This window comes from Necator americanus, chromosome II (assembly GCF_031761385.1).
Source record: "Necator americanus strain Aroian chromosome II, whole genome shotgun sequence".
NCBI lineage: Eukaryota > Metazoa > Nematoda > Chromadorea > Rhabditida > Ancylostomatidae > Necator > Necator americanus.
Genome location: NC_087372.1, coordinates 20042556 through 20055156, shown reverse-complemented (window position 1 = coordinate 20055156; position 12601 = coordinate 20042556). Strand labels below are relative to the sequence as shown.

At 40.6% G+C, this 12601-nt stretch overlaps 2 protein-coding genes across 3 annotated transcripts; one reads left to right on the top strand and one right to left on the bottom strand.

Moving 5' to 3' along the window:
* On the top strand, positions 1-333 carry RB195_018593 (uncharacterized protein; the record flags this gene model as incomplete). Its single annotated transcript, XM_064186100.1, has 1 exon — positions 1-333. One exon carries the CDS (start codon positions 1-3, stop codon positions 331-333), a length of 333 nt encoding a protein of 110 aa, XP_064041981.1.
* A 1359-nt stretch (positions 334-1692) lies between these two features.
* Positions 1693-11128, bottom strand: RB195_018592 (uncharacterized protein; the record flags this gene model as incomplete). Of its 2 annotated transcripts, XM_064186099.1 has the most annotated exons (9): positions 1693-1716; positions 3152-3310; positions 3372-3455; positions 3683-3775; positions 3849-3975; positions 5087-5223; positions 5288-5578; positions 10660-10832; positions 11086-11128. In XM_064186099.1, 9 exons carry the CDS (start codon positions 11126-11128, stop codon positions 1693-1695), a joined length of 1131 nt encoding a protein of 376 aa, XP_064041980.1. The 2 variants fall into 2 exon arrangements, with proteins under 2 accessions (XP_064041980.1, XP_013306901.2); XM_013451447.2 differs by lacking the exon at positions 11086-11128 and having other exon boundaries at positions 10660-10761.
* Positions 11129-12601: the final 1473 nt, after the last annotated feature.

The following is a 12601-nucleotide window of genomic DNA, read 5'->3' as shown; positions in this document are numbered from 1 at the left end:
ATGAAGAACGTTTACCGTGAGGATGGAGGAGCACAACTTGAAAGCTGCCAAATCGTGGAAACTCCGTCATACGTCTTATTTGGACGTTCTATGACTATGGAAAATGACTTCAAGAATGAACTGTACAGAAGGATGAGATCAGCGTGGGCAGCATTCGCACCCGTCAGGGAAGCTACGGACGAACTGACGGACCGAGATCTCCGTGCCCATTTGTTTGACTTTCTTCCAGCGTTCTGTTACGCCCTTGAGAGATGTCTTCTGAAATGTAACCGCACACAACACCTAGTCGGTCTTCGCAGCTCTGACTTAATAGCAATGTCCCGTCTTCGCTAACCAGTAGATATAGTAGTAGTATATCGAAAGCAAAGCATAGATGGCCCGGTCACATTATGAGGAAAATAGACGATAGATGGACTAAAAGAAAGCTAGAGTGGATCCCAAGAGATGCTAAACGCCATCGAGGGAGGCAGCCAACGAGATGGGTGACGTGTTCGCTACACGGATAGACCACCTGAGAGCTCAGCTGGATACGGCTCAAAGACCTCGCCAATGTCACTCACGAAACTTGAGAACATCTTAGGTGACAATGGCGAAGGAAGTGGAAGAGATGCCCGCATGTCCAGTGAAGACGGTCCATCTAAGTATCTAAGTGAGTAAGTATTCGCATTTCTCCAAGAAAAACTGCTAATTCAGTTGCACCTCTCATTGGCATGCAGTCCTACAGGTGAAGTTTAGCCGGATGCTTGCCCCTGACCTCAACCCCGGGTAATATTCATCTCCTTCGACGTAACAATGCCTCACAGAGCAGTTAACTAAAGACGAGCAGTGTTTCATGATGCCCTCTTAAAGTCGATAAAATCCATTTCCTAGCGGAAAGCGATTAGCAGAATCGTAATCGGCAGTTGAGAAAACCTATACGTGCAAAGTTTCATTGCGCCTGCATGGAAAACTGAGAAGAACGCTCTTCAAGGCAAAGCACTGAAGCTTCGTCGCGTTGCAATAGGAGCAAACAGTATTCCCCTGTCTCCACGTCCAAGCAAACAAATCAGAATAGAAACTTACCATATAGTAAAAGCAGAGGCGTGTACGATTTTTCTGACGATGATTACGATTGAGTGAATGTACATATTTTCTTGCAATTTTTGTGAGCAGCCTTGTTGGTTGTCCTCAATTTTACTTTGATGTTGTTGAGAAGTAGATTAGTTTAAAAATTTTTAAGATTTTCAAGATTTTAAAATGCCATGGATTTCCGTAGTTTTGTCGTAAACCTCGCACTTTCTTCTGTACTCGACTTTTCTTTTTAAGTAAGTTGTGCGATGCAGCACCCGAGGCGACCGCTTGGTTATCGTCTTAGATACATGGCAGGCTACACAGAGGCCTCGATAATTATAGCCCGCAATAGAGGTAGTCGGACCCAAAGTAACAAAATTTGAATGAAACAGATTTATAAGTTACTAACATCGTCCAATAGGTCTCGTTGTCTTGAAAAAGTGATTTCTAGAAAGTGTCTAAAAAGTCATTTTTAGACTTTTTCTAGAAAACGCCAAAATAGTTGTTCCATAGAACTGAAAGAGAGAATTTTACAACTTTATCGCTCCGAAACTCTTGGTACATAGGAAGTGCTATGATGATCTCTTCGATATTTCGAAAATAGTGAACTGTTATAAGTCTTCGTACAGAGAGAGATGACGCTCAGCTTGTTAACCATTTACAAACCTTCAAAAATAATAATAATCAATGAGAAAGAGCGAAGTTACAATTTAAGCCTGACAAAAAAACCTTAAATATGCTACCACCGTTATAATTTCAACATCTCCGATGTTTCGAAACTACAGCTGTGAGATATGCCGAAATGTTCGCAATAGTATGTACATTACAAATATGTAAATATCATTTTACCTTTCAAGCAATGTATTCACGAAAAAAATCATATATCCTTGGGGACGCAATTATCTTGGAACCACCCTGGCTAATATGTACCAGCAGCTAATTTTTGTTGTTGTTGAAAAATTCTTTCAATAGTCGGTTTCAGAGATTCTAACTGCATTGAATCGATAGATCTCGCGTTCACGGATCGACTGATGCCTAGATATTGTGACAGAGATTAAACTGAATTGAGTTGTGAAAAAGACTATAAAGACGCGGATCCGCGTCTATTTCGTCTTCTATCGAAGAATTAGCTATTCTCCTGTAGTACCGACTTCAATTTCCTAGAAAATTCAGAGAACTAGAACGCTGAACACTAAATTCTTTGTTTACGGCTCCGATGGATGACAGTGCTTTCAGCTGCCTTTGTTGGATTTGTCCCACCTTAATTTCACAATTTTCGAATTTATTCACTTAGTCCAAGAAAATGCAAGGTTTTTAATTGAGGTTATCTATATGGTACTTCTTCGTAATAGCTATTCATCTGCGCCGCACATACGAGTCGAACTACTACCTAGCTGCAGTGGCAATGTTTGTGCTAAACGCAATCAAAAGGCCTGTGTACGCAAAAGAACCTTTGCAAAAATACAGGAAGCCGTTTACCTCCGAGCTTTGACTTTGGGAATTTTGACTTCAAAAACGAACCACAGCCCGGTCCACCGTGTTTTGTTAACGTGGTTCCGAAAAAAATATTGAAAGGAACGCTGTTTTTTTTTTGTTTGTGCAATTTTAAATTTGAAAAAGGAAAGGAATTGCACCTCAATTCAAACTATAGTCTAGAAGACGAGGGATACTCATTTGTAGGAAGATGCGCTCAAAATATTGATGTACTGCCGGCGAAAACTTCTAGAAGAAAATAGAAACGAACGTTTCTTCAGTACTTAAAGTACGATAAAGTTTAGGTTTGCAGTGAGGTAAGGTGATTTTCTGCGGAGATGTAGCGACGCGTTCGGCGTCCATTCAGGTTTATGAACCCGTGTGGGGCCTCACAATGACTTGCGAGGCGAACCAGTGCGTCCCGACCAGTGTTTTTTGTCTTCCAAGACAAAGTAGTCTAATCTGCCACCAGTTTATCGAGTCAAAAAGGATGAAATGCTTGGTTGGCACTAGAGAGGTTGCAAACAATCGATCGATTCACAGATGAACTACTTGCAGACTGCATTATATCCTACCCCTCCACTAATACTACTGTTTAATATTGTAGTTAGAATGTTCAACTGCCCACCATACTAGTTAATCTACAGGGTGGAACGCCACGATCAGGCCAATCTTGCCACTGATAATGACGAATCTCTTTTGAATCCATGGAACCATCTGCTCGACTGAATTTCACATTCAAGATACAGACTATCACTGTCACTTCCTCAGGCGAAAGTACACGAGTCTAAATTAAATCTACAACAAAAGAATAGATCTCCGAAAAACTAACGAATAAATTAAATCACTTGAAGGTTGTAAACTTCACCACCATTGAACAGTCGCGTCTCTCCGATTTTATCTGGCCAGTAGGGAGAGCATTTATTCTTGCCCTGAAAAAGTCTGGAAGACTTTTTCCATATACATTCCATAAATTTCTAGATGCTTTTGAATAAATTTTTGAAGAAGATCATGAAGGACCCACAATGTGAGAAGAAAACCAGTGTCTCGAAAACTGGTCAGTACATCATAAATACGACGAAAAAAAAAGAACTTTGAGATGTATAGAATTTTATTTTGAACCACCTCAATGAACTTATTAAGGAATTCTTGAACTAACCGTTTCGATGCAGTTGCAAAGCATTATTATAGTCTCTGCTTCTTCTTGTAAGACCATCTGCCAGAACTCATTGATAGTTCCATCAAGTGGTCCCTAATAATACATTATAACTGGCTGCTGAGGGGTGGATTACAGTCGAGATATTATAAATTTGTTCCTTACTAACCTGGGTAAGAATGAACCGCCGTGCTGACACAGGGGTCCCCACAAAATTGGCATGTATGTAATCGGTGGAAGCACAGTGCCACTTAAGCACAACGCGATGTTGATCTTGACAAGGTACGTCCTGGTACCTGGGGAGGGAAACTGTTTAATCTGAACTTATATTTCAGAGCTGTCCCCTTGCCTTCTTTTTACTTTTACTTTTTTTTACTTTTTTTTTCTTTTTACAATGGTTAGCAATAACAACTCGCTCTGTGGGGTCTCGAGTACCCTCGAATGTCTCGGTGTTTGAATTAGGTTGGTACACAGTTATCCTCCACTCATTTTCAATCTTGTTCACTTTGCATTTCCTCTATTGCTTCCCTCTTTTTGAAAACAAAATCAGTGTTTTACTAGAAAAATGTTCGTTTATGTTCGCGGAGGTCCCGCGTCGATTCCAACCGCTATCTCCGACTTCGAGCGCAACCGTTTGCGTAATTGCACCGTGGTTAATGTCATTGTGGCCCGACTATATGCTCTTCCACCCTCACCCCAGCGGAGGATCAAATTGTGAACGTAGATGTTAGCAACGGTTTGTTTGCATCAAATCCTGTGATACAACCCTGGAAAATAATTTGATGCCTGAGAGATTTTGAGCACCAATCTCAGGGAGAAGATGAGTGTAAGAGGTTGTGAATTCAAAAAGCAATTCAACTAAATAGCAGCGCCGTCGTGGTTTAGCACATTCATGCTGTTATGGAAGTTAAAGAACCACGAGAAAAGAATTAAAACAAGGTTACCACAAAAACATGCATACTCACTCCTGCCGATTGTTACTGCCGTTTGGCTTACGTCATGCTAATGAGGTGACCGAGAAGTCGAACTCATGACCACTTGCTTGCCGAGCTTCAATACTATCAGTTGCTATACCACATCTACCTTTGCTTCATCTCTTATAAGGCTTTCCATGAACATGGATGTGTTGTCGTGCTCACATATAGCGCCTTTTTAACCATAAACGCTTTGACCCAAGCCCGATTTTGGCAATTAGCCACCATTTTCTGCATGTATCGCGATCATAAGTCTCAGCACGGTAGTGGCTGTATTATCGATTCAGATGCAGACCGATAAGAACTCATTGGAAAATAAATTTCAATCGCCCTTAGAGCGGGTTACGTGTAAGACTGTTGGGCTTGCTATAAATCTGACATTATATTTCTTTCTGTTCGAACAAATTATCATGCCCTGTTCGTTTTACCGCACCTATTTCGTCCAAACTCGTGGTTTGCTCTGAACGCATCCACAGTCATTTCTGGCAGAGTATATCGGGCAAGTCCGCGGTACTCCATCCTTAAAGCCTCAACTCCAGTATCTAGTGCTCGTTGGACCCATTTTTGCACCTGATTAATGCAAAATTAATCAGGCGAATCTGGCTTGCAAGATCACCAGCAACATGAGACCTACCATCTTCATACCGCTAGCAGCCACTTGTGCCACTTGTGGGGCTTGCTTTTCTTGTGATTGGTCTGATAGTGCCTGTTGTAACGTTTGGCCATGTGCAGCTGCGGAGAATGGAGCCGGACGCGGTGTAGGTAGAGGTAGTTTTGGAATACTGAAGGGTGGAGGTGGTAGTGGGACATCACCTGGTAAAAACTGCCGATTTTGTTCCGGTTGAAGAGGTGTAGCAGGTGGTAAATTAGCTGGTGGCATTCCTGCCATTTCACGATACTGCGTAGCCACGTAGGCGGTGCATGGCTGAATGTATTATATCGGTATGTGTCATGATCATGCTATATAATAACGAGCCTAGTCTATCACGTGTGTGTGTGTGTGTGTGTGTGTGTGTGTGTGTGTGTGTGTGTGTGTGTGTGTGTGTGTGTGTGTGTGTGTGTGTGTGTGTGTGTGTGTGTGTGTGTGTGTGTGTTTGTTTGTTTGTTTTGAATTTTTTTTGAACAATTTGATATCTCTCACAGCTATAACTCCATTACTCCGAAGATTTTGTAAATTTGACTAAAGTGACATGTACAACTCCAGGAGCGACCGACATTACGTGCTTAAATTTGTTTTTTTTTTTACAAAATATGCAAGAAAACTAAAGAAAACTATTTGTTGTAGGAGGGCCTTATCTCTAGGTTTTCCAGATGTGGTATGCGATAACACAGCCGTAGCTCGATGTATGTCCTAAGGTATCTGGTGGTCGGTGTGCCTACATAACGTGATTAAAAATTAATTCTTCGTGATTAAAAACATCCACTTGATATCTGAAGAAACTTCCGATAAATCGCAAGGAAATAAGCTTTCTGTAAAAATACAGGAAAAGTTCTACATCTTTGCAGGTTCAAAACTGACCGCAGCTGACACATATTGAAGAAGAAATCAAAAAAAAAAAATCATAGGAGAAAGACTGCTCTTTTTGTATTATGCCGACAGATGGGAAACTTAGTTTGTTGGCGATTTACGAACTGTCAAAAATCAGAGTAAAAGAAAAATGCAAAATGCCGAAGTTGTAACTTTAACTGCAAAAAACAGTAAATCCTGTTGAGCTGGAAAACGAAGCGACAAGTTCCTTCTACAGCAAATAGTTTTCTTGCATATTTTGTAAGAAAACACTTTTTAAGCAGGGAATGTCGGTCGTTCCTGGAGTTGAGACATGTCACTTTAGTCAAACTTACAAAATCTTCAGAGTCATGGAGTTATGGCTGTGAGAAATGTCAAATTGTTCGCAATATTATGTAGATTACGAATATGTAACTATCAATTCACTTTTCAAAAAATATGTTCACGTCAAAAATCATATATCCTTGAGGCGCAATTATCTCGGACTCAGCCTTGTTAGTGTGTACCTGCAGGTAACAAGGCTGTAACAAGGCTGAGTCCGAGATAATTGGTTTTTCAGAAACTGTTTTCCTGATAGGTGATGAAAGTTCTAATTACATTCAATCGGTAGAGCTCGCGCTCACGATTCTATTGATATATAGATTTTATAATGGAGATCAAATTGAGGCGAGTTATGAAAAAAAAGACGAAAAAGATACGGATTCGCGTCTTTTTCGTCTTCTGTCGAAGAATTAGCTATCCTACTGTGAAGTTGGATATTCTCAAAATGTAGAACTAACGCGTTTAGAAATAAAACCATGAAATCTTTTGCCTTTATTTATGATTAAAAAAAAGAAAGAAGAAAACGGTGTTCAAAAAACAGAATTCTTATTTTTTTAATTGATTTTCTTGAGCTGTAGCCAAGATTAGTATTGATCGTCTTTGTTAAACAACAGCTAACATTTCGGCGTTATCGCCTTCGTCAGAACCTGGAAAATCCAGGTTCTGACGAAGGCGATAACGCCATTAGTGATTTATCCTCTCAAGCGCCTCATCGCCCTACAGAAAACATCTAAACGGTAGGCAAACTCAAGCAGCAACGTATTGGCTAGTGCTTACCTCATTGGCTAGACTTGGTACCGCAATAGACCTCCACGTACCACAACTATGAATCACAAGGGTTTTATATAGGGACCTCACAGCCCGCCCCGTAGATCAAAACCCGCATACGTCTTGATATGGGGATAGCTCGTTTGTGATAGCAGTACACTCATCCTTTTTCATTTTTGGACTTTTGATTGATTCAAAAACAGTCGAACAAGGGCAATGCTCAGAATTCTTATTTTACAGAAAATGTCATTACTGTTAATTTCTGATCAATTTTGATTAATTGATCAGTGAAGACGAGCGGAAAGAACATTACAAAAAAGTCTGAAGTCCGGCTAAAGCCGGATTTCATACCTTCTGTGGTGTCCTCTTCGCTCGCCGTCAATAATCAATGAAAATTAGTAGTAGTGGCAGTTTCTGCAAAATTGAAATTGTGCTTTCCTAACAACGTTTTCTTCATTTTTTTAAAATAAATTCTGTCGAAATATTTCATAGTTTTCTTTCTATTCGCGTCATTTCTACATTTGAAGAACATTCAAACTTCAGCTTCAAACACTCCTCCGATACCAAGATTGTATAGACACGGTTTGTAAGCATTATCTTGAGTATGGGTTTTCTTCCTGTTTTCCCCAACAATTATCATAGAATGATGTTTCAACTAAAATGACTTGAACGACATCATCCTACTGATTATATATAGCTAGTCTAAACGTCCGGACATCAGGCCTCTTGTGGTGCACGCTTCGTCTGCCTTTACTGATCAATAGAAATTAAATTTAATGGGATTTTCCATAAAATTGAATTCGTATTTTTTTCTAGCAACGTTTCTTTCTTATTTTGCTTTAGGAATTTAAGCATTCATAAAATAATAATGAGTTTAAGTGATGATTTCATGGTTCCCTCCCTAAATTCGTCAGTACAACATTCGGAGAGTATTCAAACTTGATTTTACACCTATATGTATATTCCTTCGATATCGTAACAATCCGGAAACATTATTCTAAGCATGACTTTTCCTTCTCTTCCCCACAACAATTAGCCCAGAATAATGTACTAACATGAAGTGACATGAACGTCATCATTGTAATGATGAAGACAAAGCTCCACGTCAGATCATGTAAGCTGTTAGCTACTGTTTAAGCACCATTTTGCATTTGTGTTCCTAATTTCTGAAGAAAGGATCTTACCAACATGATGAAGCAAATGTGCAGTTGGAGTAGACATGCGATGAAGTACAAGTAGCAGTGAAACGCAGCAGCTTTCACTGCCATAAAATGGTCTCAGAGTTACTGAGCAGTACACTGCGCTGTTTCAATTCGACGCCCTGGGGCCCGTCTAAGTCATTTTGTCGTTTTTCTGCACCGGGGCACCAATTCGACGCACTCAGACCTTTCCCACAACATTATACCGGTTATCGGCGCCAGTTCAACACCATGGGACCTGTCCTGTCTCAATGCATTCTGGAATTTCGTTACATACAGGAGACAGAGTAAACCCACTATTGTATAACATGATGGCTTATAATGTGGGGCTTATGCTTTGTGTTTGTTTTCAAATTTGGATCTGAGGATTAGAGCATATATTTCAGACTTGAGGACTTGTTAAAGAACGATACGCCAATAGAAAGCAGTGAGACGGGACGAAACAAGTCTAACGGTATCAGACTAGTGTGCCAGTGTACCAGTGTTAAATGTCAGCCACGGACATTTACGGCGTCATACTAGAGCACCGGCAGAAGAAGGCATTGAGACAGGTTGAGACAAGATGAGATGATGATATTCAGCTAAGATGCGCTAACGCTAATTCGGCATACAACTTATTGACGAAGTGCCTGGTAGATCCCCACGCCGAGATCAAACTGCGAGTCTATCTATCCGTAATTCTTCCTGTCACTGGAATCTTGGGCAGCGCCATCGACGGTGATGAAAAAGCGTGACAGCATGGAGAGGAAGTTGTTTACACGGCTTCTAGGCTGCATTTGGCTGACGGTGTGCCATAACGAAAAACTTTATTCGGAACTGGATATGGTGTACCAGCGGATGATATGTAGGATGGAGGCAAGTCGAGGAAACGTGTGCTGCACAAGACAGAACTCCTTCGCTCGAAATGTATGCAATTGGATGGAAGTTGACATTTAGTTAGAGTATTAAATGCTGCGAAAAAGTGCCTGCGGTGAAATTCAAATTCAAATGTAGATAGTTGCCTTAACAGTCGTAGAATAACAGTAGTAGAATAGTACAAGTCGTAGAATAGCAGCCGGGAAAGAGGCCCCCAGAGATACTCGAACTTCGCAGCGCGACCTGAGCATGGGGTTTGCAAAAGGTTTTCTAGCGTAGCGCGATCATATTTCGCGATCAGGCCTAGCGGGAGCCTCTTCAGCGTTCCCCGGTCGTGAAGAGGACCATCAGTCAGTCATTAACTTAGATATGACTTAGAGACGAGTGTAGCGCAGTTGGCAAGGGTGTTGGCTGCGACAGCACGTAGACAGTTCATTTCAGGGAAGTCGATCCTTTCGTTGATCAGAGAATCAAAGACCGACGATTTTACGAAAAGGTCTCTACCGGCTGAATCTCCAAAGAGCGCTTCGAAAGATCCGCGCACATAGCGAGCGAAAATGGTAACAGTCGAGGGACACTACCATGATCTTCACGTCAACCGTTGACCGATGGCAGCTACGTTCCGGCGAAGGACAGACGTGGAGCCAACCCATGGCCGGTCCCTGGGTCTCGGCGTACTATGAGCTGCTTTTGAGGGAGGTCGGCGACAGTCAGAGCGATGCTAAGAGAATGTGGAACGCTCTCACGCAACATGTCTCAGCATGTCCATAACTTCTCGTTCGTCGAAGATATCCGTGGTTGGGGTACGCCTTGTAATCTCGGATGCGTTATAGACTGAATTGAGCATCGGTGGGGTCTCTTCTCTCATTCAAGTAAATGGGCAACCTGATGACTGGTCTCGAGAAGTGAGCACTCTATGTGAGCTACCGCCATAGTCAACAGTGGTTGACGCTGTCCATTCAGAGGGACTGGATGCAGCCTAACTCGCTCCATTCCTTAGATATGTTCCCAGGTGACTATCACCTTGACTTCTTGCTGAAATGTTTCGTGAACGTAAGAGAGATTAAAAACTGCGATGATCTCAACATCATACTTCTCGCTTTCCTCAACTGTGTAGAAAATATTCCTGCCTTGGCAAAAAGTTGTTTACCGTAATAGAGCCTATATTCTTGACTGAAGTTATAAACTGATTCTTTCTCCCCGAGGACTTATTTACTAAACTATTGCAGCTGAATAAACAAACATCTTTATGTTGCAAAACAAAATACTTTTGACTGTTTATTTGAAGTTGACACGGTTCAGTCTTGGCTGCGGAAAACAAATGTATAACTCTTCTCATCTACGGAATGCTCCCACCTTTACGGTTGTTGTATCTTTCGTCATTTCTCGAGTAACATCTTTTGTTTTGTCTCCTTTCCTTTTTCTGCGTTTTGTTGACTGATCAGTTTCTTGTGCCATTCCTTCGTCATCTTTTTTTTTTCTTCTTATTAGTTTCTTGGGCGTCTCGTCCGACTTTTCACTTGGTTTTGCTCAAAAATGAAGTTCAAATAGAAAGGAGTAATTCTTCATACACAAGTTTTTTGCTTCTTTTTTTCAGGCTTAATTGAGATTAGATTAAGTACTAATTAAGACTTAAGTTACGGTATCAGCATCGCCCCGATTGGTAATGCGTCAGTATATAAGACAAGATTACTTCAGTCATTTTATCGTTATTGTTACCAGTTATGTTGACGGATCATCCATCTACCACTGGGAGAAGATTGCCTTCTCCAACAAACTCACTATATTCATAGTACGGTATACAATTTCTTAGCGATTTGAACATCTATAGATGAGGATTTGAAAGAACACCGACGTTGAAATTTTTTCGTGTATTTTGTTGTGATACTAGTTGTCAAGGAAAATTTTATTTGCCTTTCCATACACATAGTCTCTACCAGTGACGCCACCTAACTCTAGTGCATTGAGTTCTAATTTGGCTTTGTCAAAACAACACTATAAACAACAACAAACACCAACACACCTTTACCTGAATATGCAAATGCTGTGAAAATACAATAATTTTTTACTTAGCATTAGGTTGGTTAAGAAACCTTGCGACTTCCGAGAAGAGAAACGTACTCGAGATTGACGATACGTATATCTAGAATACGGAATGAGGAGAAGTTAATCCCAAATCTTGAGCAATTAGCCGTCGACTAAGCTTTTCGCTGAATTAGATGACAATAAAAATGTGACAGTTTGCATAAAGCGCTATGACATCGTATAAGGTCCTGATTTGTCTCAGTCACCAAATTCCAAAGCACACTCGAAGATCATCCATTGCTCATAGCTGGGTAATTATAATAAAACAGTCTGAACGTCCGGCAAAAACCGGACCTCAGACATTTTGTGGTGTTCGCTTCGCTCCCCTTCACTGATCAATGAAAACCAATAGTAGTGGCATGATCACGTCATTGTATGTGTGTATGTGTATGTGTGTGTATTTGTGTATGTGCGTATGTGTGTCTGTGTGTACGTGTGTATGTGTATGCATGTGTATGTGTATGTGTGTATGTGTGTATGTGTGTGTACGTGTGTATGTGTGTATGTGTGTATGTGTGTGTGTATTTGTGTGTATGTGCGTGCATGTGAGTATGTGTTTATGTATGTGTGTATGCGTGTATGTGTGTATGTATGTGTATGTATGTGTATATATGTATATGTATATGCATATATATATATATACATATATATATATATGTATATATATATACCAGTCTGAATGTCCGGCTAAAGCCGGACTTCAGACTTTCGGTGATTTTAGCTTCGTTCCCCTTCACTGATCAATGAAAGTTAATAGTAGTGGTGTTTTCTGTAAAATTAGATTTGTGTTTTTTTAACAACGCTTTTCTTCTCTTCCTTATATTATAAATTAAGGCGAAAGATTACGGAGTTTTCCTTCTAAATGTGTCAATTCTATATTTGGAGAATATTCGACCATCAGCTACAAATACTTCTTCGATGCCAGAATAATATAGATACTACTTGAAAGCATTACTCGAAGTGTGGGTGTTTCTCCTGATTTCCCCCAATAGTTATCACAGAATTATGTTTCAACATAAAATGACGTGAAAGACATCATCCTGCTGATAAAGATAACGTTCCACGTCAGATCACATAAACATCCTGCTACTATTTAAGCAGCCGTTTGGATGCGTGTTTCCACTTTCTGAGAACGGCATGCTGCAAACTTGAGGCGAACGAAGAAGGAAATATACACACGGAGGAGTCATAAAGGTGAAGAGAAAAGCGCCCA